Source organism: Bacillus rossius, chromosome 2 (genome assembly GCF_032445375.1).
Source record: "Bacillus rossius redtenbacheri isolate Brsri chromosome 2, Brsri_v3, whole genome shotgun sequence".
In the NCBI taxonomy this organism is placed as follows: domain Eukaryota; kingdom Metazoa; phylum Arthropoda; class Insecta; order Phasmatodea; family Bacillidae; genus Bacillus; species Bacillus rossius.
Genome location: NC_086331.1, coordinates 135,059,341 through 135,086,174, shown reverse-complemented (window position 1 = coordinate 135,086,174; position 26,834 = coordinate 135,059,341). Strand labels below are relative to the sequence as shown.

General features: G+C 36.6%; 1 protein-coding gene across 3 annotated transcripts in view; it reads right to left on the bottom strand.

Moving 5' to 3' along the window:
* LOC134529874 (ataxin-7-like protein 1) overlaps positions 1–26,834 on the bottom strand; it is an 87,890-nt gene that overhangs the window by 42,107 nt on the left and 18,949 nt on the right. For all 3 annotated transcript variants that reach the window (XM_063364417.1, XM_063364419.1, XM_063364418.1), the window contains exon 5: positions 2,961–3,017. In XM_063364417.1, coding sequence (XP_063220487.1) covers positions 2,961–3,017 — 57 coding nt within the window. The remainder of the gene's footprint in view (positions 1–2,960; positions 3,018–26,834) is intronic.

Sequence of the window (26,834 nt, the reverse complement as noted above, 5' to 3'; positions counted from 1 at the left end):
CAGGAAAACAGCATTAGCATTGCACACAGAAAGTTGACCAATTAAATTTTTATTTCTGTAATGTGTGCACCAATTTCTGTACATGACCAATCATGAAAAGACATTAAAACTTTCACTCCAATGGCAAATAATTGCCACAAAAGATTTGTAAAACTAATTTGATTGATTTATTTATTTGCAAAACAATGCTTTCAAGTAAAACATTAAAAGCAAAATTAAATGCTTGGCTTTAGGTTTACTACTACTTCATAAACTAATAGCTGACAAAACTCAAACGTATGAACTGAAAAACATTTTACAGATGTAATGAGAAGAAAAAATTGGAATATTTCCCAATCACTGTGTTGTGTGCAACTAGAATACAACACATAACTTCAAATATGTCAAAAGTGGTTTACATGTTTGTTTTAAATGTTATTAATTAGCTCTATATCAGAACTACTTTTTTGCATTTAAATAATTGATTGTTATAGGTAAGAAAATTATCATTGGTTGGTTGGTATCAATGTTCCTAGTTAAGAACTATCATTTAATCATAACTTTATCAGAACAAAACCTTACACTGTGGAATTGGCCCTAAATGTTTGCATTTTTATACTGAGAATTTATGGTAAAGTAACCACAGTAAGCAACTTATGAAAAACAATGCAAATAACAGAATATAATATTAATAAACAGACACAACTTTACTGATAACCGATTAAATAATTGTTGATTGGAAAACTAATTACTAGCAATTACCTGTTCGGTTACTGATTAGCCCATTATATTTTGAGCAAGTACATAAAAAAGTATCAAACTATAAATGAAAGTAATATATTACAAAAACATTTACTGAAAAGTATCAGTTTAGACTGCAGAAATGTCTGCTTTTTTTTAAAACTCATTTCACACTAACAACATCAATTCAGCACTGGCAAATGTTTATTCTGAATGACAAGCTTTCTCAAATTTTCAGGTAACATTCTATGTAAGTTAAGATATATATATATATATCCATGCAAGATTAATAAATTTAAAATTTAACTTATAAGTGGGTCATGCAAGTATAAAGTGTGCTTGGAAAGTTTTAAGATATGTGCCATCACTGCTCAATAGAAGGGTTAGATTTGCTAGGTTTGTCTGCGAGTGTGGAAGACAGAAGTGTGCTTGGAAAGTTTATTCAGGTGCCACCACTGCTCGACTGGAGGGGCAAGGTTTGCCTGCGAATGTTGGAAGTGTTTTGTCTTTGACTTGTTCTGATAAGAGCATTCAAATATCTTTGTTAAGTAGAGAGTGGCATCCTGGTGAGTGAAGAAGTGTTTTCAGTTCTCTTTTTAATATTACTTTTGCAAAATGGACAAAAAAAATTGAATTTGCGTAAGTCCAATTTTTTTAAAACCAGAAAATCAGCTTGAAAGAATTATAAACTCTTGAAAACATATTTCAGGAATAAATGTCTGAGCCATTCAAATGTTTTCACCTGCTTCAACAGATTCAAAGCTGGCCGTAAATCAATCGAAGTTGACCCCTGGTCCGGCCGACCTTCCACTTCCAAACCAACCAAAAATTGTGAAAGTTTGTGATTTAGTGCACTCTTGACTGTCTAGTTAAATTTATGGTAATAGCTGATTAACTGAATTTATACGTGGTTTAGTAGATTTTAACTGAATATTTGAACCTGTGTCTAGTGTCTGTGAAATTCATTCCATAAATTTTGTCAGGCCAGCAGAAACAACACTCGCAAAGTGTCCAAGAAAAGATTAATTGGGCCAAAACTAACACAGATTTGTTCAAAAGGTTAAAACAGACAACGAATCATGGTTTTATGGGTACGGCCTAAAAGATAAGCACAAACAGCGGAAGTTTCCAAGTTTGCCATTACCGAAAAAAGTATGATGAAGTCAGTCCAATTTAAAAGCGATACTGGTGGTTTTTTACGATTCTACAGATATCATGATCATATATATGCCCCTAAGGGGGAGACAGTCAACCAGAAATATTACAAAAGTGTCTGAACGTTTGCATGAAAAAGTGCGGAAGAAAAGGCTTGTGCTCTGGCAAGACAAGAATTGGGTCCTCCACCATCATGACAATGCTCTAGCTCATAGAGAAATCTCCTTCACTGAATTGTTAACCCAATTTCAATTATCTGTGCTTCCTATGATGTATCCCCTGCCAAGTAACTGTTTCTTAATTTGAAACTGACGCTGAAAGGGAACTGATTTGACTCTATTGAAGACATTCAGGCAAATATGGGAGGAGGTTCTAAACACCCTTAACAAAGACGATTTCCACGATGCTTGAAAAGGGACTAGGTACTTTGAAGATCAATCACAATACTTGAAAATACTGCCATTTTGAAATTACAAGCAGAATCTTAAAGCTCTCTAATCAAACCTAATAACATACCAACATACATGACTAGTAGTGCCAGGATTATGATAGTAAATATAAGATTTTGACATCACTGCAACAGAACATTGGTTGTAGCTGAAAAAAATGTGAGCTTTAGGGTTGCTACTCTCTTGGCAATATCAAATTTAATTAATATTTTTAAGTATATTACACTTGTGGTACGTATATGCACTCTAAATTTATTGTATAGTGATTGTTTTTTTTGTAAATATGAAAGAATGCTGTTTTTGGTCGAAACATAAATGCTGTTACATAGTGTTCAACCTTGAGATAGACTGATGCGTCAAAAACATAAATAAGTTTCTTCAGCTAAAATGTTTTTGCATCATGTTTTTAAAGAAAATAGTAAACACTTTAGATACTCCTCTTCACTATAGTTGTTATTTCATACTAAAGCAGATGGGTTGCAAACTTTCATGATGAGAAACATATTTTTCAAGAACATTCAATCAGCCATCATAAAATCTGACATGTTTCTCACTTCACAAAATTTAGGAATGCTGTGATGAAAAACAATATGACATATTAATGAACACTATGAATATAAACAAGTAAAATCTTACCTTCAAAAGAGAGGGTAGTGCAATCACTTTCATAAACTTTGGATGGTACTTCTGGAGCTGAAATCACAATACAAAACTGTATGGCCTAAAGTAATGATAGAATAATAATCTATTTTGCATATCATATTGTCACTCAAGAAAAAGTAAGCAGTATTGAAGAAATTAACCAACACATTACAATGTAATTTAATTTCCCAAACTAATACATACAAACCTTAACAGATTTAACTTGTACAAACTCTTAAAAACATCACAGTAAATTAAAAAAAAAAAAAAAAAACTTTGAACACCAAGAAAAATTGTGGTGAGTTTAGCCACCATACAAAAAGTCTTAACATTATTGTATAAAATAGATTTTTAATATGTGAAAAGATTTAATTAAAGAAAGCCTCTATGAGAAAAGAAACATGATTCCTTAGAGAAAGCCCTACAAACAATCTTAAGGCTCATGTTGGGTTATTGCAGTGATATGCCATCACTTTTTTCCAGGATCATTTCTTTTGTTGTTCTGCTGTAAGAGCATTTCTGTGGCAAATTTTGTTGCCACATATACATATACTACTTGTCATATTTGCAGTGTTTGTTTGTAATCAAGAAGGAAAATCAGACTTACAAGGGGACCACTAAGTATGGTTCAAACGGATTTTAATGGGTCTTATATGTGTTGTGGAGGGAAGCCCCCAGAGTACTAAACTAAAAGAGTTTAGTCCAATGTGCCTTAGTTTTCGTAAAAATGGTGGTTAAAGTTTTATACGAGCGTTTTAGACCGGTACATTTTCCGTCGCGCCAGGCGAGCCAGCCTAGCCTAGTTGGTAAGGCTCTTGTCTAGCAGCCGGTCGGTCAGGGTTCGCTTCCTGCTCATAGAAATTTTGTTTTTTGATTATTTCATAATTTTATAATAATTATGATTTTAACGCTGAAATAAATAAGTCAAAAAATATTTTATTTTTGCATGATGTATTCTTTTCAATCATACTTGGGAAACTATTGCTACCTGATTTTGCCGTTCCCAACCTTTCTTTTAATAATCGCTCTTATGCGGTAGTTACGGTAGGCGAGTTCTAATGGGTTTCTAATCTTTTAAAGGGGAAATAAATGGTCAGGAAGTAATGAACTATAACACATCATTTACTCATTGTTATATTTAATGTTATTCATGTGATTGGGATAGGCTGGCTCGCCTGGCGCGACGGGAAATGTACTGGTATAAAATGTTCATATAAAACTTTAACTGCCATTTTCGCGAAAACGAAGTCACATTGGACAAAACCCTTTTAGCTTAGTACTCTGGGGGCCTCCCTCCACAACATATATAAGACCTATTAAAATCAGTTTGTACCATGCTTGGTGGTCCCCTTGTTCGTGGTATCGTCTAAAAGAGCAAAAACCTTAAAAAGTTCTTATGTTTATTAGTTTAAAATGTGTGTGGTTACAAATCAGAGATTACAAAATTTAAAGGAAAATATAATTTAGTCTGAGATTTATTTATTTACAGTAATGGGATATTAATATATCATGGCCTTATATCTTTCATTAATTTTTTTATGATAAACTGTTATTTATTTTTCATAATGACACTTCAGAAATACAAAACTTTAAATAACACTAACATAACATTGTGGTAGATATTGTTAAATAATTAAGAAGCTGTTACATTTTTTTTTGCTTAAATGTGAATCACATTATCACTACAAACATTTTTAACATCCTTAATACATCCAAAATAAAAACAGCCATAGTTATATTATAAAAATATCATGAATGAGTTCATTTAATTTTGTATGAAATCAATACAACTGCCCTATAGATGGGCATTTGCCTGGCTATGTGGCTGTCGTAAGTCTGTTACTTTGGGCCATCTACTGCTTTACAAGCCAAGCTATAATCTCGTCAAATTTACAATGATTTTAACTTTTTCACATGATTAATGTAACATTTAAAATTTTGATCATTGGTAATCATATCAGTAAATAGCAGTGTACAGACATTAAATGACTTTTGAAAAGAGTTTCTCTTAAAATTACATGAGCTTATATGCTTAGCAGACTACACTAAATGCATAGCTGCACTATTATAATGAAGATACTCTACAAATTTATACTTATTTTAGCGGACTTCTGAGGCGTTGATGAATGTGAATTTTTAGGGTAAACATATTCTTTTCTATCACATACATATTTAAAAATACATAAAAAAATTAAAAGCGTGTATAGGTTATACTAGCACATAAAACACTTTCGACAGGTACCATGACGACCCAGAATCCTCATGTCAGCATAGTCTAACACAGCTTGGCACAGCAGGCACCTAGCAACGTGCAACTCAACTCCGCTCTCTCTTTGGCAACACTGCAGTGCGCTGGAAAGCATCCACCAGTCTTGCCGATGTTAGTAGTTATTTCACTGCCAATCTTTTACTTCCAAGGTAAAGTTTTGAAGCCACTATTATATTTAATCAGTTAACAGGGATAAATATTTCTTTAGCTACCAAACTCTGTTTTGCGTATTTTCTATGGCACTTCGAAAATTTTAAAGGTTGACAACCCAATTAAAATATTAACATTTTGAATTTTTTATAGCCCTCATTTATTCCTCAAAATCTCTCTGTATATGCTTGATCATAAAAACTAGCAGAGCTGCAGCACAACACACAAGTTTAATATTAAAATCCCATTACCTTTAGGTAGCTTATTTAGAATGAAAACACCATCGCTTAGACATACACAGCCTTTCTCCACAGCAGTCAGAAAACAAACTGATGAATTAGATCCATCTAAAAGGAGACCGCCGTACCACGGTCAGATAGAGCTGGCGGTGATGAGCAATCAGATACAGGGGGAGGGGGAGAAATAAGACAGAAGGAACTAGGTCTTGTCGACAAAGCGGTCATTAGAGATGGATAAACACAATTTATGCAAACTAGGAAGGAATCTGTCACGGCCTAGAGTCAGGAAGCAGCTCAGTATTTTCCTTGAGGAATTTCTGAAAAACCAAGTAAAACCAAAATAAAGCTAGTCAAACCCGGGACCCAAAACCCAGGTCCTCTGACATGCCAGTATAGTATCATACCACTGCACCACCTCGCTTCATAACACACGACAGGTGGTCTATATGCAGCAGAGAAAATGCAAAATCAATAATAGTAAACAGAAACTGCATTTCAAAGTCTCTTTAAACATGAGATTTTAATTTTACAGTTTTTGGTAGGGGCTAAAACATTCACATTATTCAAGTAATTATAACAAAAAATTTATGCAAAAAATGTATTAAGTTTACTTCTGGTGTAGTGCTTAACTCCTCACTCTCTTAGCACAGACACTGTTTATCCATACAGTATAAAATTTTACCATTTCATAATTAATAGTTTGTGATTTATTGATTTGTTATCCTTCAGTTTGGATTACTTGTTTTGAACTTGTCACGAAAAGCCTTTACAGTGCCTTAGTTAGAAACTATACTGTTATTACAGAACTGTTCATGAATCAAACCAAACCTTATCAGGAGAGAATAGTTTAGCATGGGAGTGTGACGTGAATACTATTTGTTGTAGGTGTCACCATAGCACACATTACAGGAGTAAAACTCTCGCACAGGACGTGAAATCACCTGTGTGGATATGGATCGTCATTTATTCAAAAACCTGGCCAGCTCTCAGCATCAGGCACGCTACGGAATGCAATCATCATGGCATACCTCAATCCAATTACGCTCACTCTTTTGGTCATTATTAACACATACATTCAGATTCACAAATGTTACTTCATCTGCTATGGTTCCGATGATTAGAAATAAAACCATTTTAACAATATTTTATTTGATAACCATCAATATGTAAGAATTTCACTTATAAGTAAAATACCTCACAATTGTATAAAAAATTATGTTGCATGACTATTTCATCTCCAAAATCTGTAAATTAAACTAACTGCTGCAGTACTTTACAACTTACAGCAAATATCAACAAAAATTTTAAGTACACAGATAAAACATTACAATCTCACCTAGTTAAAAAGAAGGCTTCAGAGAAAGAACTATGTGATAAAAAAAAGTTTAGTGACATGTTTCGGTATGGCTTGCTTGATGCTAGTGCAAGATCATAAAAGAAAGCCAAATACAGACAGGTTGTCATCTCTTCCTACACCTAGCCTTCGCAGCATCCCACCAAGGCTGGCACACACTGAGGTGACAGTGGCAAAAAGTAGCCGCCAGCTGTGGCCGCAAGCCTAAGTAAATCAAATCATTATGTAATCATTTTGAAAATACAACAATTGTAATTTATTTTTTGCAAGAAAATGCGGGAGGTCCCAGTGTATTACGACTGCTACATCACTGATGAAGACGGTATCACCTTGGTAAAATCCAAGTGTAAACTTGCCACAGACAGCAAAAATTTTCACTTAAATCACAAAACTGTTGGTTCACAAAGAAAATGATAAAAATCTTCAGAATAATGATCAATAAACCATCCCAGAAATCATTATAACTTTTAAATAACTTGCTCTGACCAGTCGGTACCTGCAAACAATGATAAGTATGAATGAATGGATCACAGTTTAACGTCTTGTCCACATTGAAGTCATTGAACATGAATGAGAGCTCACCAGAGCAACGAAAAAGTGCATTAATGAAAAGAAAAAAAAGATGAATCTGTTTAAAGGGGCCATGATAAGCAATTAGCTGTAATTTATTTCCATCTGTTCCTCTCGTCCGGTCGCAGAAACGTAGAGCTTATTCGATAGGTGACCAAATTAAAAAAGAGAAACTAAAACAAATACATCAGACAAGTGCAGTGTTCCTAAAGAAACAGTTATAATGTGAGTTTTAAAAGATTGAAGTCTGAATTAAGAAGGTATGATGATTTAAGTTTTTTAGCTGTGATTTAAAGTAATGTAAGAGTGAATTGTCTGACTGTGGTATCACTGGCCGCAGTCATTCAGTAAAGAGAAGTAAGAGCGGGCATGCATTTGGGAGCTTAGTCTAAGTTTTGTCCTTTTATATCAACATTTAAGTCGTGAAGACAGTCTTAATCTGGCATCTTTCGCTGCAAACACTTTCTCACCCCAACACAATTAATTCTTTGCATGTTCTATGACCTAAAGTTTTAATGTTACTAGAATTTCTCTAATTGAAATAACACCAATTAAATGAAAAGCAACATTCAAATCAATGAGTAAATAAACTTCATCTATTACCACTTGAGCAAAATAATATTTTATGCTACGGATATATTTCAATTATCTGTGAAAAATATTAAGTCACCTTAAATTTAATAGGAATTTCAAGGAAATCTTGTTGGCTACTCTGGCCACTATTCAAGGTAATGTATAGTTATAATAGACTAGAATAATTTTCAGGCTTAAGGTACATACTACAAAATGGTACATAAAATGAATTTATATTAATTTGCTTGATATTGTTGTGGTTGCTTTTCGCATCGCACAACTGGTGTATTTTTTCCCTTGGACTTGACTTGGTTTACCCCTGATTGTCATACTCCCTTCCTACTCCTGTGCTTGACTGGTAGCCTACCCTCCCATGAGGTGGGGACATGAAACCCAAGTGGATGGGATGACCACATGACACCACCGCCCCTCTACCTACGCCCGGGAATGAGCCAACCCTTCCTCTGCAAAAGGCTACAACTACATCCAACGCCTTGCCGTCGCCCTGAACAACATCACTGGAAGACTGTCACCCTGCTCCACGACCGCCTGATCGCCTCTCACAGAGTTGAACAGCAAGCCATTTGAGCAAGTTCAGACTTAGCACCAGTGCCGCTGTGGTTCGTGTTGGTGTTTGAAGAAAGACACCACCGAGAATAATCTAAGGTAACTCGCTCAAGGTTCAGTGAAGTAACTCATCGAGCGAGTAAGGTACTCGTGGAGCAAGTAATTAGCGCAAACTCGCTCATCGGATTCATGACCTCTAGGTCGGTGTTGACTAGGCCTGAGGTTGGAAAACACTTGTCATTTACCTAGGATAAAGTACTTGTCGAGCGAGTGGGAGAAAGCGAGTTTCGTAACAAGTTGGTAAAAAAAGGCATAAGTCGTCGATTTCTGTGGGCACGAGTGTGATAGTTCAGTGGCTGGTCGAATGTGGCACTGCCTAAATACCCGACTTCTGACTTAGCCAACGATATTGTGGTTTCCCTGGGTGACCCGGATTTCACGTTTCCCGACTACTGTACGAATAAACTGCGTATCGGTGTGTCTACAGGTGCGCTGCAACGAGTTGCGGAACTGGGGCTTTGCCAGTGGAGGTCGTCGTGGAGACCCCGGTTCCTGCCAGTGTCCGTGGTGTGTGCTGTGGGCGTGTCGGCGAGACGACTACCGTGGAGCTCAGCACTGGACGGCCTTAGCCAAATTGGCCATCGTTTTGACCCAGCTGGTCAAGGGGGTGTTTATCACTGCTGTAACATGCCGCCAGTAATACACACACACATGTTAAATAATTACCCTGTGGTAATATTTAGTTGAGAATTACATACGTATTAATATTTCTTGTATATTGTATCTTGGGATAACTTTGTTTTTAAAGATGGAAGCCCTGGTTAACTTTGCATACTTAAGTAATGTTCCCTTTCCAGAGTGTGTATTATTGATAGACATGCTACTCCCGTAGAATCAATTTTCTTTACTAGTGTTTTGTCTGTTTGGCTATTTCAAAATCGGATTATTATATTTGTTCTTTGTTTGTTAATAGCCACAAGCTGCCTGCCAGCAACCGAGTCAACAAGAATTATGCTTATATTCTTAAAAGCAAATGAATGGTCATTAAGATTGTTTGATAACCTATTTCTTAACAAAGTTTTGTTTTTAAATATTGTCTCTCACAGCACAGTTTTTTGTGTTTGCTTTAATTAACTCCCTTGTTCCCATCTTGGGGGGGGGGGGGGGGGGGGCAATATAACAGAAGTGATTTCAAAATCAACATTTTTTTTTTCTTTTGCATTACTGTAAAATAAAATATTGATTTTGCAGCTACAAGGATATTTGCATATGGTACGTTAAATTCTGGGTGAGCGGTTACACCATCATTGCCATTAGAAAATTTTTTCTTGCATTCCAACCTCACTAATGGATCATTTTTTTTTTTTATATTTCATAAGGGTACTGTATTAACATTGGCATTACAATCAAGACCCTTTCTACGAGCATTCCTACTGCAAGAGCATGAAAAATTTTTTTTAACAGTTTATTTCATAAAGAAAACTTAATCACAGATATCAAGATATCTAAAAATTATAGTAGAGCCTGAATATTATTTACCAATAACTCCCATAATATTATGGAATTATTATTTTTACTGTAAAAGACGAAATTCTGTAAAATAAGCTTACTTGTTCTTTATTTTTAATGTTTTAGAAGCATAAAACCATTTTTTGGAAAAATTTTTAAAATTTCATTCTCTTTCTTTCAAGCAACAATGCTAACCACCAAGCTAGAAGTGAGGATATTAGTAAATGGAAAAAATTTGTGTTTTACAGATGATTTGCTTGATGTTAGTAATAAATAAGTTGCTAGAGATGATTTTTTATAATTTTCATGGTTTAAGATTGTATTTACATTGTGAAAAAACTAACTGCATAGTTTTCTCTGAACATTTTCACTATTGTATCAAATTCATTACATAAATTATTTCCTATCAACTTATACAATACATTATGCCAGTTTTTTCTAATTTATTTAAAAAAATTTTGAGTATGAATTTTAAAATATGCATGATTACACAACTACTGCTCTTCACAGCTTCTTCCTTTTCAACTGCTGAAAGGCAGTAGGCAAATGCTGATGAATTGATTAACGGTTTGTGATATCACAAACAACTCCTTTGTAACTGAGATAACCAAGTCACGCAATTCCGATAGTTGAGAGACAACAAACATATCTCGTCTGAAAGTAAAACAAGAATAATTCCCTGCTGTGTATTATCTACCAGAAAAATGTGTCTTAATAGTGCTTATGAATAAAGTTAAGCAGGTGCTCTTGAGGAGTAAGCAGAGCATATCCTCACAGCATAAGCTTGTCTTCAATTTTGTATGAAAGAAAAGACAGTTGACTGAGGCAGGTGCTTGCATAGTCAACCGTCGCTGAAACAAGGCGACCAGATATAGCATGTTTTCCGTGCTTCGCACACCAGGCCCTCCTTCACTATACCCATTAGTCTCTCTCTCGCCTTATGTGAAATAAAGTACAACCATGTCAAACAGTGACAAAAATACCATCCAAAGAAACACTGTGCAAAAATTAATGGGAGAAACTGAATTTTTTTGTGATTGTAAAAAAAGTCTTCAACCAGTCCACTTTGCCAAATATTGTAAAGAATAAATCAAAACCTATCACAAGGATAGAAAAATTAATTGGGAGTGTAATTTGAAATTAAACTTACAGAAGCTTAAATTTGCTACTCCTCAAAATGTGCCAAAAAACAGTCAAAGAGTTCCAAAATCACCTTCATCAATGTATTGCTGCTGATGGCCACCATCTTGCTGATGTGATCTTCAGAACTTGATTTAAAAAAATGGGGATATTACTGATTCCAATAAAATAAACCTCATTTCTGTTAATTGCTCCTTTTTTTTTTTAATAGCCTTTCAAAACCGATACACACCTTTTGCCCCACCCTGTAGTTATAAAAGAATTATATTCAACAATAAAAAAAATAAAAATATTTATTTTACTATTTATTTCTATGCTGCTGTCAAATTACTAATAATCATTAAATATTTACAAATTAGAAATTATAATTTTTAGAAGCGATAACTGCAGGTGTTTCTTCATCTGCTAGTAGAGATTTGTTTGAAGATTATATGGTCGAAGATGAAGATGATGATGTCGAAGAGACACCACCATGATGAATTCGAACATGACACCACCATCTATTGGAACGGCGCCTAAGAAAAAAATAGCATAAATTAATTTTAAAGAATAAGACGAAGCAAAAGAATTTGTCATTGCCGAAACTTCAGTGCTTACTCCTGTTACAGCAATTAAAATAATTCAGAAAAGTTAAAAAAAACTGATGGATATTCAAATAGAAAACTAAAGTAAATAAAAATTCCTACTACAGCTGAAAATATTGGGATCCGAATAACAATGAGTTTTTTCTGGACAAGAATTAAAATTGAAAACTATTGTATATTGTTTTAAATTTTTAATGTCATATACTTTGAAATTGGCATCATTATTTTGATCATTTTGTAAAATATTTTTTGTGATTAAGTACATAATGCATTACGCCCTAATAACCAATACTAGCATTTTCACTTTGTTGCTCAGTGTATCTCTAAGCCTTCCGAAATTTTTACTTAAATATGCTTGGCCCTTCAAAGTATATTCCTCAATTAAATTTGTGAAGAGTACCAAAATGTACCTCCCATTGTTCAAGACACACATTACACATTTTTACAGCAAGAATGGGCATCAACTCAGCCATTTAAAACGTATGCTTACTAAGAGTGCCAGGAGGAAGTGCTCAACTTTTGAGCATAACCTCAATTTCAATCACACAAAAACAAAGAGTAGGTGCTTACAAGTCACTATTTACTCAACAGTTGAGCACCTGCTCAGTTCAGTAAGTCAACATGTGCTGTTCCATTCAAACGAAAGAGAGCACCTGCTTAAATTTTTCCACATGTAACAGCCACTATTTTATTCATAAGGCCTAGTGTGCAATGATTTCTGAGTCAAAATGCTATACCCTTGCAGTCAAATTTCTTCTACCAGAGCCAAGAGCATTTCCTTCGCTTCATCAAGTTTTTGTAGAAACTAGTCACACTATTAAAAATGTATTTACATGTGTGAGGTTCCAACATTCTTAATTTTGAGGAAGCCCAAAAATTATTAATTTTTTACAACTACTTTGTGTTCTGTGTAACAATCCATAGCAACTCAGACTACCACCCTACCCACTGTCTAAAAGAGTTTTTATAACAATTTATTATGTTGTCTTATCAGAAATAATATTTGATACAGTTTTCTGATACCATTAAAATACCAGCTTTTTATTCCTTTTAAGAAGTATTACTGTGTTTGCAATTGGTTTTATGATCATAATTTATATGATTTCATGCCTTTTAAGTGTACCTGTTGATTAGCTTGCTTTATGGTAAGTAAGCCACTTAAAGTTATTTTTACCTGTTTGTTTATTTGCGTAGTTAAGTTTTAAAGTGCATTCACTTATTTCTTTTGATATGTATGTGTGTGTTCACATAATTTTATACTGTATTTTTTATGTGGTCCTTTTTTTGAAAACTGGCTGGTGCAATAGTTTTCCAGGTACATAAGAATTAAGGAGACAGAGGGTTCTGTAAGCATGAGAAACACACTCGATTTAGTCAAAGTGCTGTTGCCACGTGCCATGATTGGCTGATATTTTTGTGTAATTTTGTGACTGGATGAAAGTTAAGTCACACGAGTGCCCTTTTCCCTTCCTCAGGGAGAAGGGCGACAATGAGGTAGTCAGCGTGTGTACGAGGTGCCGGGCGGTGGCTTACAAATAATACATTAATGTAGTGAATAGAGAATTTTGCGGCTGTGGTCAAGGTTATGGACATTAAATTATAATTGGTTAGACCACAGTTATCGGTAATGGTCCAAAGCAATGAGTGAGTAACCTTGCCATTGTTCCAAAAACTGAGTCCTTCGGCTTGCACTGTGAGATGCAAGCAACCCACGGTTTTTACTTAACATTTTTAATATTAATTTTTTCTGTACCTACAAACAGTAAATTGTTTTTTGGAGTGAGTGAATATGTTTTGTGTGACCTACTTGTATTGACCAATGTTGAGCTAGCTGGAGGTCTGGTATGTTAAAATACAAACAGCTGTATTCAGTGTACTGACAATTTTAACCTTTTTCAAATGACCTGGCTGGGGTGCTCTCCCCAGTATAGTGTGATCACCCGATAATGTGGGCATTATTTCCACAGAACCACGTTAAAATGGGTTTTTACTGTATATATTGTTATTCTTATAAATTGGGTATGCTATGCATTAGTTTTTACTATGGTTTTCGTATATTCTATTGTGCCGCAAATCAGTGATTTTCTCGGCACCATCTTATGTATTATTTATTCGTACTTTTGATCAGTGCTCAGGGGCTTACATTTAATTTTTTTTAATACAATGGGGCCCTTATTATTTAAGCATTAGGCACGGCCCACTGCTAGCGCTCCGCTGCTGCCGGTAGCGAGACGTTAGCAGTGTGTTGCATTTCCCCCGCCTACCATCACGTACGACTTCAAGCGTCCGGCACAGGAGCTTCATCTGTCGTTGCATCCGAGCTCCTGTTCCGTCGCACCACACACACACGGCACCTTGCATCCAGCCTCCGTAGGCACTGTTCCCAGCATCGTCTGGCATTTTCATACCCCTACCCATCTCACCACTACATCGGCATGATTTCCCTCTCCTCTCCCCCGTCCTAGACTTGTCGCCAGCCCCCCTGACACGACTTAGCGACCACTACCCCCTGATGTGGACCCCATGCGACACCTGTTGGACTGTTCTCGAACTAAATTAAGGCCTCCGGTAGTCCTGGTTTTTGCCACCAGGGAACACCACCTCTCGGAACATCCTCTAACTCTACTCTAACCACCCCCCCCCCCCCCCCACAGGGTTTTAATTATTGAAAGCCAGTTGCGCCACTCTCCAGCGCAACACCCTCTCTGTCGGCCAAAGTTGAAACTATTAAGCCCCACCCCCTTCCTGGCTCTGAGACCCTCTTTAACTATGCAACCCACCACCTCCAGGAATTCTCTCGGTAACCTCGTGGCAAGTCAGATCCGCGTTTCTTGTTTGCAGCTTTTGTTGCATCTGAAGTCTCTCTGAAGAGAACAACGGATGTAGTCCCGAGAGAGAAAGGGGGCTAATATCCCTTTTTATTTTATTTCATATTAAGATGTAGTGTTTTAGAGTAATTTTTTGTGATGGTGTCTTTCACCTTGTCGCCTTCGATACAGTGCTTTCTTTCTCGGCCTACTAGGGATGTAGCTTCTGGATTTTCCCCACCGCGGTAAGTAGAACTTTACCACTGATGTTTAACCCTAAATTTATAGCTTGCTTTACTCATTTTGCAGATCCTCTTTATTTATTAATTTCCTTGTTTTCTACCATTGCTTGGTTTGGTTTTTGGCAGTGGGAGATGGCAGCCTCTTTTCACGTCAGCTTTCTTCCCTTCTGGACTGCCTTTCGTGTCTCCTTCGCGGGCTCCTCAGATGCACCCTTTCGCTACTGACCGCGATTGCCCGTGCACTGCCTTGAGGCCGCAGCGCAGAAGCTAAGTCCCCAAGGAATGTGATTTCTGTATAACCTTAAAGAACATTTTAAAATAAATTTCAAACTCTCTTACTTCCAAAAATTACAGTCTAAGAACACTAAGGAAGTAATTCATTAAGTGCATTTTAAAATTAAATATTTACTGTAACTGGCCAGATTTATTAGTTAACTATAATATTCATTATATGCATGCTTCTTTCTGTTGTTTTAGTTTATCAATAAAGTCTCAAAGACCAATTATTTTTTTAAATTTTGGGTTCAGATTATTATATGTTTCGGGGCCTGTTTGGCTATACTTGAATGACTTGAAACGCACATCGAGACAAGATATTTTCATCAGGCAACATGTATCCGCAAACAAACCCCTCACCAAGTTACAGGCACGACACTTTAGTTTACTTCCATATGCAGGATAAAATAAGTCAGGTCCATCGCCTGTACTTTCTTAAAGTGGTATACGTGTAGCTGCTGTTCATCTATCACCTGCCAAACAATTACATTTCTTACACCCAGGTTGTGATCAATGGTACAGGTATCAGCTGACAGTGTTTCAGGGCTTCCACCATCCTTCTACTGTCACAAAGGCTCTTCAACTCCCAACATCCTGTATCAAGCTGCCACTGTTCCTATGTGGCAAACATCTGTTTAGAAACCACTCTTGATAATTACAGACTGTGCACAATCTTTACTTAGAGCTTCATCATACAAAAAATATGTTGCATTTTAACATTCAGCACTCCCCAAAACAAAAGCAGAACACAATACTTGACTTTTTATAAACATAAACACAACCTACTGCTCCCCTCGCCCTGTGCCTTGGCTGCAGTGGCCATCACTCAGCCACACGCTTCTTTTCATGCCTGTCAATTTGCACACTTGTTCCTTAACAAACATTTATTTTCTCAATAAGCCCTTCAACCGAGACAAATTTAGACAAACAACCATTAAAAAACTTGTATATGCCTTTGAACATATACAGTTCTCTATTCTTGTATTTATTGTACTTTTTAACCCATTTAGCCATGAAAGTCCAAAAGACAGTAAAAAATGTTACTAAAAAAATTTAAATGTTACTACATAATTTAAATACAAAAGTTTACATTAATTTATGAGAATATTTGTATTCCTTTTAAATTTGGGCACAAAACTACGGATCTTAAAACTCTAATACTAAGCACTACAAATGTACTATTGTCTTTTTTTATGCTTACATCTATTTCATCTCCTTGGGAATAGTTGTGTTCATTAGTGCTGTACTTTGGTCCAAAATTTTAGTTTATTAACAGTTGAGTAATCCCTAACAAAAAGAATTTCCCATATAAAATCTTCAGTTTCCCTAAATTACCTGTTTGTGTGAGAAATGTGCTCTGTAGGCTGATTATGAACACACAAAATATGCTGTATTCTCTACAGGCACTAACAAAATACAGACCACATTTTATGATTACAAATAAACATGTGCTATGGGTGAGTCACACACAGTATAAACCAATGATGATAAATGGCAAGCAATCATTGAAAAGTTAATGTGTTTGTTCAATAAACTACTGTCTGTGAAACATTATTTGTTTTTCACTGACCCCTGAAATATTTATTTTTTGTTTTTTTCAGTGAATGGTCTTTAATCCAGCACTCTATGGAGTGGCACATTCTGAGATCCTGCGAGAGTTGAGTGGAGACCAGAGGCTCGCATGAATGCGCTGCAACATTTTCAGTTCGCTCATGATCAGTTCAGTACCGCGTTTCTTGTGTCACATTTCCCCTAATGATATCTTGAAAACAAATGCTGTTTTTTTTCCTTCTGCAAGCAGCTTATTACAACTTGTTTTTAATACCATTGTACTTAATTTTTCCTTGGTATTTCCACTAAAACTATATTGATGTTCAACAATCCAGCAAAATCACTGTGGACAAAAACATGCCAGAATATAGATTTACTTTCCTCTTTCAAGCATATCTAGTTTTTGCTGCATTTGTTTCACAATTATTTAAAGTAAAGCTGCAGTATAACATTTTGTATTGTCATTATTGCATGCTGTATATAGTGCCAAAGCAAACATTAACTCATAAATACAAAATAAAACAACTACAGTGATTGTTTCTGTTGAGATGTGTAAATTATTATCTGGCTATGTTTTTGTTCATTATAGTACAATATGCAACTGTGAATTTTTTCCTTCGTGCAAGTTGGTAGTTGTGTGTGCTGTATGTATCTGTGCAACATGTCGGGTGTATGAGATCGGAGATGAATAAAACAGACCTTTATATCCATTTGCATCGCTTCTAATTTCATATCCTCAACAAGGGTTATGGGCCCAGTAGGCAAATGGATATAGTACAACAAAAAAGTGCTTACATGAGTTCAGGAAAAACATTTTTCGGTTCGCGAAGTGCGCGATGTATGGCCGGTTAACCTCACACGCCGAAAACGTGTTACGATCACAATGAGCACTCCGGGTCCGGGATTGCCGATGGTTGAGAAATTAATCGGCAGGGAGAATTTCTCAACATGGAAATTCGCCATGAAGGCGTATCTGGTTCACGACGACCTGTGGGATGTCATCGAGACAGCGCCGGATACCGCCAAGGTCGACGACTCGTGGAAGAAGAAGGACAGAAAGGCCCACTCGCGCATCATTCTTTTTGTTGATAAAACCAATTACTCCCATATCCGTGACACGAAAATGGCTGCGGAAGCGTGGAAGGCACTGGAGAGTGCATTTGAAGACTCTGGCCTAACAAGGCGTGTTGGTTTGCTCAGAAGTTTGGTTACAACAAATCTGGAGAAGTGCAAATCTGTTGATGATTACTGCGACAAGATCATATCAACCGCTTTCAAATTGAATGAAATGAAGTTCAATGTGAGCGAAGACTGGGTAGGGACCTTGCTTTTGGCTGGTTTGCCAGACCAGTATAAGCCAATGATTATGGCCCTTGAGAATTCTGGGACACCCATCACCGGAGACTCCATAAAAGTGAAGCTTCTTCAAGACATCAAGAGTGAAGATTGGGGTCAAAGTGAAGACAGTGCTTTGTATGCTAAAAGACAGCCTCAAAAGATTTTAAGATGTTATAAGTGTAATAGACCTAACCACATTGCTAAGTTTTGTCACCAAAAATCATAAAGGAACCCAAGCAAAAAATGGGATTCTAAGAAGGAAGAAACAGCAAAAAAAGGGAGCGGTGATTATAGGAAAGCATTCTTAGCGGCAAGTTGCAAACAAGAACACAGCACAGAGATGTGGTATCTGGACTCGTGTGCCTCTACGCACATTGTCAATGACGTAAGCAAAATGTATGATGTTAAACCCACTAGTAGCACAATTTTAGCAGCAGATGGGTCAGACTTGGTTGCAGATGTTTCGGGAAGTGTGGACCTGAAGTTCTTAAATGGTGTAGAAACAGTAGCCGTGAAGGTAGGAAATGTTTTACACATACCTAATTCAACTGTCAATTTACTGTCAGTGAGCAAAATAGTAAGTAAGGGCCACACAGTAACCTTCAACAAAGAAGGAGGTTATGTGCATGATGATAGGACTGGTGAGCTAGTTTCCACAGCCCATTTGAAAAATGGGATTTATTGCATGAACACACCAGAAACTCGACAATGTTTCTACACGGAAGAGAAAGGTTTGTTGTGGCATCGCAGATTGGGCCACTTGAATCGTAAAGGGATGCTGAAACTTTCCAAGATTTCTGAGGGGTTAGGTGAAGATATTGTGGTAAAGGACCCTTGTGAAGTTTGTGTGATGGGGAAGCAATCTCGCTTGCCCTTCAAACTCAGCAAGAAATCCTCAGAAAATATCCTGGACCTTGTACATTCAGACATGTGCGGACCCATGGAGACATCATCGGTTAGTGGATGCAGGTACTTTCTTACGTTTATCGATGATCACTCGCGAATGGTATATGTCTATTTTCTAAGAGACAAGTCAGAAGTTACGAAGGTCTTCAAAGATTTCAAAGCCATGGTGGAGAAGCAGACAGGCCGCAAAATAAAAAAGCTGAGATCGGACAATGGCAGAGAGTACGTGAACGAAGAGATGAAGGGTTTCCTGTCTTCTGAAGGTATCATTCATCAACTCACTGTTAGGTACAGCCCACAGCAAAATGGTGTGGCAGAGAGAGCCAACAGAACACTGGTTGAAAAGGCTCGGACTATGTTATTTGATGCAGGCCTCCAGAAGAACTACTGGGCAGAAGCAGTCTCTACAGCAGCATACCTGATGAATCGTTCCCCCTCAGCAACTCTGGGAGACATAACGCCTTACGAAGCCTGGCATGGCAGAAGGCCATCTTTGTCGTACCTCAGAATATTTGGGTGTGAAGCTATGGTGCATATTCCGAAGGCACTAAGGAAGAAGTGGGACTCCAAGTCAGTAAAACTAATTTTTGTTGGGTACTGCAATGCAACGAAAGGTTACCGATTTCTCGACCCTAAGACCAACAACATCACCGTCAGCCGAGATGTAACCTTCCTTGAGTACGGAAGTGAGAAAAGTAAACCAACCCCTACAAAAGAGAAACAGGCAGAAGCCCCCGCGGTGGAAGTTACTCAGGAAAACGAGGAAAGCTCAACCCCTTCGTATGACGGTGGCACGTCAGAACATGACCCTGACGAAGAGCCATTCTTGGGATTTGAGGATCGACCTGAAGAAAAGGAACAGGAGGCGTCAGAGGGTCCTCGACGTTCTACACGACATCCCAAACCCAAGGTCTGGCCTGATCACGAAACTTATTACAGTGAAGTTGCAAGTTCGGCTGATGGCTTGATCAACATTGATGATGCATTGCAAGGAAAGGACTCAAAGCAGTGGAAGAGGGCCATCGAGGTGGAATTTTCATCGCTGGAGAAAAACAGTGCATTTGAGGAAGTGGATCTACCGAAAGGCGCTAAGTTATTGAAAACGAAATGGGTTCTAAAAGTAAAAACCGGCAGCAATGGGGAACCAGATACATATAAAGCTCGACTGGTGGTGAAAGGATGTAGCCAAGTCCATGGGATTGAATACGACGAAACCTATTCTCCTGTTGTTAGGTATCCTTCCATTAGATACCTGCTGTCGATGGCAGTAAAAGGAAATTTAGAAGTGGACCATATGGATGTAAACACTGCATATCTGTATGGAGATCTCCAGGAAGAGCTGTATGTAGTCCCTCCAAAAGAATTTACCTTGTCTTCAGATGCAAAGGTGTGGAAATTAAAGAAAGCAATCTATGGGCTCAAACAAGCTGGGAGAAATTGGAACAAAAAGGTTGATGAAGCAACTGTGAATTTTTTCCTTCGTGCAAGTTGGTAGTTGTGTGTGCTGTATGTATCTGTGCAACATGTCGGGTGTATGAGATCGGAGATGAATAAAACAGACCTTTATATCCATTTGCATCGCTTCTAATTTCATATCCTCAACAGTTTCTAACCTCAATTATTTCACATAAAACTTCAGTTTATTATCATTTCTGACTTCTAACACACTCAACTGTGTTAGTAGAAAGTTGTGACACAAAAATTTCAAACTAAGTATTTCATACTTAACAAAGTGAAATTACATAGTTAACATATTTTTACCTTCATACTTGGAATATAACCTAGCATCAGTGCATTCATACTCAAAGGTTAAAAATAATCAGTTCATACTGTAACATTGCGAATTCCTGCCCCCTACTATATTTCTCATTTGAATAAGACTAATTTATATTTAATGTTTTTATGAATATTTTTATTATGCATCATTTGAAATATTTTGTTGGTGTTTTAATGATTATTATTAATTTAGGTTATGTTTAGTGGTGTTTGTTATTTGTTTAATTTATAATTTAAAATCAACATCCATACTAATATTATAAAGCTGAAGAGTTTGTTTGTTTGTTTGTTTGAACGCGCTAATCTCAGGAACCACTGGTCCGATTTTAAAAATTCTTTCAGTGTTGGATAGTACATTTATCGAGTAAGGCTATAGGCTATATTATATTATCAATAACATTAGGGATCCTTACTAAAAGTCCAATTTAGAATCAAATGCATTGGAGTGGTTAAATACAACATGCAGTACACGTACGAAGTGTGTGTTGACAATGCCGCAGGCGCTAGAAGTTTATTGTTTATTTCCTATTGCCTATTAACATTGTTGCCACGCACTAGATGCCTTATCATTCTTAATTTTCCCATACAAGTAAAAAAAACACCCGTGTGATATTAACAACGAAGCAATCAGTACCCTCATAAGAGTTCAATTAGTATTTAAATACTTTTTATCACTTTAAATCGCAAACCTAAACTATTGTTTTTTTTCCTCTCTCTGTGTTTAATGTTTTTTTACTACCCTTCTTTTCAAGTATATATATTTTACAGACTTGAAACTTCACAGTAATGTTCCTTATGTTACGCAGGATGACATTTTCCGAAAATTAGATCCCATGGGTGGTTAAAACCAGGCAACAGTGGGTACTTTGTCTGCATGAGAACAAGATTTTGCATTGTTCATGCCTTCTGCGTCTCCATGACAACGGGCATCGCGCGGCAGTGGTGTACCCACAAGGAGGGGCATGTATAATGAGCGGCGCAAGAGTGATCTGCCTGTAGACTGCCGTAGCGAAGTACGGGTACATCAGTTGTACGTTGCGTGCACGAGTCGGGAAACCATCGGTGCTATTCATTTTCTCTCCGGTACATTATACAGCATTGTAATAAATTTTCACTGAATTTTTTTTATTTACCATTACTGTAAATGGGAAATGTGGCTTAATTTTTTTCCATTAGAATAGCCGTGCGAAGCCAGGTCGGGCAGCTATTTTTATATAAACCCTATTTAATTCTCAGTCTGGTAACTGTCCCGTTCGTCATCTGTGCCGTGGCTCTCCAACGAGACGGCCCATAATGCACTGCGTGCGCTGGCTTGCGGACAGGAAAATAAAGAGGGGAAGCCGTCACTGAGATTGCACAGAGAACAGTTTCACGAGACGAGTGCCAAGTGCAAGAACCTTCTTTCCAGCGACTGCGACCAACGTCTCCGCGAATTACAGGCGAGACTGCCTCTAGTGTGTAATATTTGCATTTTTTATATATTTTAAAGCATAGTATGGATAGTTGGACAGTGAATTTCGAGAACAGTCTAGAAAGATTGAAAAGGAAGGAAGGCACGGGTGTGACACACTGTCGCCATCAGGTCATTTGTCACACCTCAAGATAGTGCGTCGTTGGAAAATCCCAGCACAAGAACGCACAACTGTGCACCAAGAAACTGGAACTTTCGCTGGGCGCAGTCTCGCCAGCCAATCAGGGTGAACCTTGAGGTGGCGTGATGTGTCTCCCCATGCCAGTATTTTTCAGGAAATAGTGTGATTGGTCAGTTGGTTGTATTGTATCTTGTAAAGGGACGAACAGTTCAGTAGCAGTCGACAGTAGTGGTCGCTGTCGTCCGGTGGGCCCAAGGTGCAGCCCCACCGGCGCCAGTTTGTAAAAAAAAATTTAACTTGTAACAAGAATTCTTTTTAAATATAAACCACACTTTAATAGTGTTTTCATTTGTATTTGTTATTATTCCGGGTTGCCGCGCCGGGCCAACTCTGGAATGTAACAATACTCACGTAGCTTCTTTTTGCAATAATCTACACACCTTTCATTGTTTACCCTTAAAGTGTAGAGCAAAAAAGAGTGTAGCACAAAAAAAGTGTTCATAATCAGCTGACAGGGTCTAAATTTTTGGGCATACTTGAAGGTCTCTGAACTGACGCACAGCTAAGCAGTGTGCAACTATAAGATTTTGATTTAATAACTACATGTATTTGAAATTGGTGCAGCAAATGGTGAATGATCTGCAACTTAAACTTAATGATGTGTTCAAGAGATTTTTTTAACAGTATGAACAGCTCACAGGTGTGGGAAATGTAAGCATACAGATGTGTAGCTTAAATAGGGCATCCACAAACAAATGTTCTTGTGATATGGTTGTAAATTGTTCACACAGGACAAATATTATGAGATATATTGGTATAGTAATTTGTGCAGTGTGAATTATTAACATTAAGAGTGTTAGACAGACTCCATTTGTAAACAATTGTGAACAGAGTTCTATAGGTTTAGAAAGTAGGCAGAGATGCAAAACTAGATTAAGAAGTTTACAGACATAGTGTGTTCTGGGTAAACAAACAAAATTAATTTCAAATATTGTATGTAAATAATACACCAATCCCTCACATAGTACACCTAACGTGTTCCTAAAAATGTTTGTGTTATCTGAAATCGCGTATTCTGAAGCATTGGTCTCTATATATAGCAAGGCTAATTTTCTTCATTTCCAAAATATGTAGAGAAATATTCTTTACGTAATATAAATGCATAGAATAACATTCAATGATAAATCTGTCACACCATATATCTTTATAAGTCTACCATTGAATACTTTGTATGACAAATACGACACCGCGTAACTAGAGATAGTTAACGTCAGTCGGCTGGTTGAATTGCCCGCCCAGGCATGAGCTACAGTTCACGTCGCGTACCCTTTCGCGAACTTTCCAAACCATCCTTTACTGGCAGTGAAACCGATAATAGTGTCCCAATATTTACTTTTTTTTCCCTTCAAAAATTAAAGTGTTTTTTTTTGTATCACCGCTTGGTTCACACCAAACCTGTCAGGCCTGTGATTTTCTTTCATTGCACCATTAACAACCTCTTCCGTGTGAATAATCTGTTAATTTCTGTTCTGGTATGTCCAATATATTCCCACTAGTACAACCAACAGCATCAGACTTATCTAAACGTTTGATAGAGCCCTTATTTCTAATGATTGTGCACACACTTGACTTGCTTAAAACTAAAGTGCGACCAACATAAGTGTGGCCTTCATGACATTCTACAAGCCGTAATACTTATAGTTTGTCTCAAATACTTGTCATGATGCATTATGCTCTCACTTGGAAGCCATGATTCCAACTGCAGGTGCTTGCGCACGTAGTTACCGGCAGACGAATGGGCAGACGTATCTTTGTGTTTGTGCTTGCGAGTTCCCTGCCACTGGCTAGACTGAAGTTCACAACGGCCTGATCTGCAGCCAGGTGACAACGGTACTGCACAGCGGCATACACGCGGACAAAAAACATTTGGTCCTTTACACTCCATAGCCCCATAGCTGATGTTTGTACAACAGCCGATAGTGTAGTCAGACCTGCGCATGCATCTCTTCCCTCCTCGTGTGGCTAACTGTATGCCACGGTATGTCTGTTGTTTACAGAGTTGAAACAGACTTAACGGCATCATGGCCAACTATTTTTTTTGGCTGAGATGATTTTGTGCTAACTGAAATTTACAGATGTGCTATTCAAGATTGGGGCAGTAAAATTAACATTGGGCTAAATGAATTCATGCAATCTGAAGACGTGCTAAGTGAGGGATTGGTTTAGAGCTGTTAAGTATAAAGTTGGATACACTGAAAGAAACTAAAAAGGTGAAAAGAGAAAACAATGTTAAGGTAATAAGCTTGTATGATATTTTTTGAGATCTTCTGCTAATAAATTATAACTATGTTTGTAACGACAATTTTCAAGGGACTGTATTCAAAGAACATGTTGAGTAGGAAAACTTCTTAGAAGGAAAAAGGAAAATTTTCTCTCCATATTTGTTAAAAGTAGCCTTCGTCATATCCCAGCGCTTGGTCTCATCACATTCAGAATTATTTACATTGTATATCGTTACCAGCAAAAGAATTTTTAATTGAATGACCTAAAGTTCTCATTATGACCAAATTAAAAACATTAGAGAAAGTGCAGTTTGTTGTAGAATATTACGTAGCTGACGGTTATCCAAAATGTTTGTATTGTTCACAGAAACTAAAAACATCAATAGTTTAGTACACTTTAACTTAACCTCAAATTATGATTTATTTATGTTAATTCCATCAGTAATATGTATATTTAAGAAATTTTTAAGACCTATTCAAATAAAAATAAACTAATTCGGCTTACATAAAATTAATGAATTTGTTGTCTTTTTACAAGTCTGTGCTATGGGCAGGATTAGTTACTACAGAATGCCCTTATTCCATAAATTCTTACTTTTTAAGTGTTTTACTATATAACAAATTAGGCCTAAGAGTGTGTTTTAATTATTTTTCTACATATCTATCTTTCATTTTACTGTGTTTGGCATAAATTTTCCTTGGACTCATGAGAAGAGTAAAAATAATTTAACTGAATTATTGTATTTGATTCGAGAAATATTTGATATTTGTGAATAACTTGATATTAAATTTAAAATTTGGTTTGAATGAAAAAAATATTACTCGCAGAAGCCTAACTAGATGTGATGCCAACCAGAGTTGGCTACATTTTCAAACATCCTACACAGGGGCGGCGGTTGTAATGTATGAAAGTGTGTCTGAAAGAGAATTTACACATCTGACTACTTCGTATTTCAGTTAATTAGATAAGTAAACAGTAATTTACAAAGAAATAATGGATTTCAGATTTACAAAAAAAATTGTTTTATTTGGTAAACAAAGCTTTTGCAAACTTCTTACATGGGAAATAATATTGTACATCTTATGGAGAAAATCGTGGGACCAAAACATTTGACCGATTCAGACGGGAAATAGTTTTGTGCGAGAATGTCTTAAACAAGTGTTAATGTAGTTGTTTACAAGATATGTTTCCAAGTTTCTTATGTCATAATTTGAAAGTTTGATGTGATTATCCTCATTGAACTATTTTAAAAATGTCATCAGTTGTGACCACATGTAAACAAAGACTTATAACTTAGAATTTTTCTCATAAATTTTATGAGAAGATTTAAGCCAAACTTTATATGATACTTAATGCATATGAGTGAACTAATCCCAGTGAAAATAATTTTTGTGTGAAGAATATGAACGGGCTAACAGTTTTTGAATTATTTTTATTTCATCAAGAGCATTACTGTGAAGGGTATGAATGTGTTAAACAGTTAGCCAAGACATATTAGTAGTCCAAAGAGACCTTAAGTGAACGACCCTACTTTTGAATAGTTTAAGAGGTCGGACTAGATATTTATAATGAACATTTAATACTTTCCTCTTAACATGGTTTGTTTACATTTGTTTGTTTGGGAGGCATCAGACTGGATATAAGAAGAGTTTGTCTGAAATACAAACTATGCTATGAAATGCTTACCAAATTAGTAGAATTTTTTCTAATTGAAATTTTTGACTTTAATTTTTTTTAAATCTGAATTATATACAATTTTGTTAGGGTGTGTTGTGTTTGGAGTTTATGAAAAAAAAATTCTGAATTCTAGTGTTGTAGAGTAAGAAGTAGGTGTACTTAAAGAATTTTCCTGATTTAAGTTACAAAGAGACTTGTCAATTTTTAAGTATAAGTTTGTTTAGCCTGAAGTATCGTGAAGGGGAAGGGGGCGGTCCATGAAAAGTTAAGCCAAAAACCCCAATTGAAAAAAAGCATTAATATCGTGGCAGAAATACACAACTTTATTATCATTTAACTCAAGCCCCATATGAATATGGAGGAACAACACACGACAAGTGAACTGCCAAGAAAGAGGGAGCAATGTTAAGTACAAATTACGTAAGTACACGTGATCAATACAAGTAGTCTGTATACAATTTACGT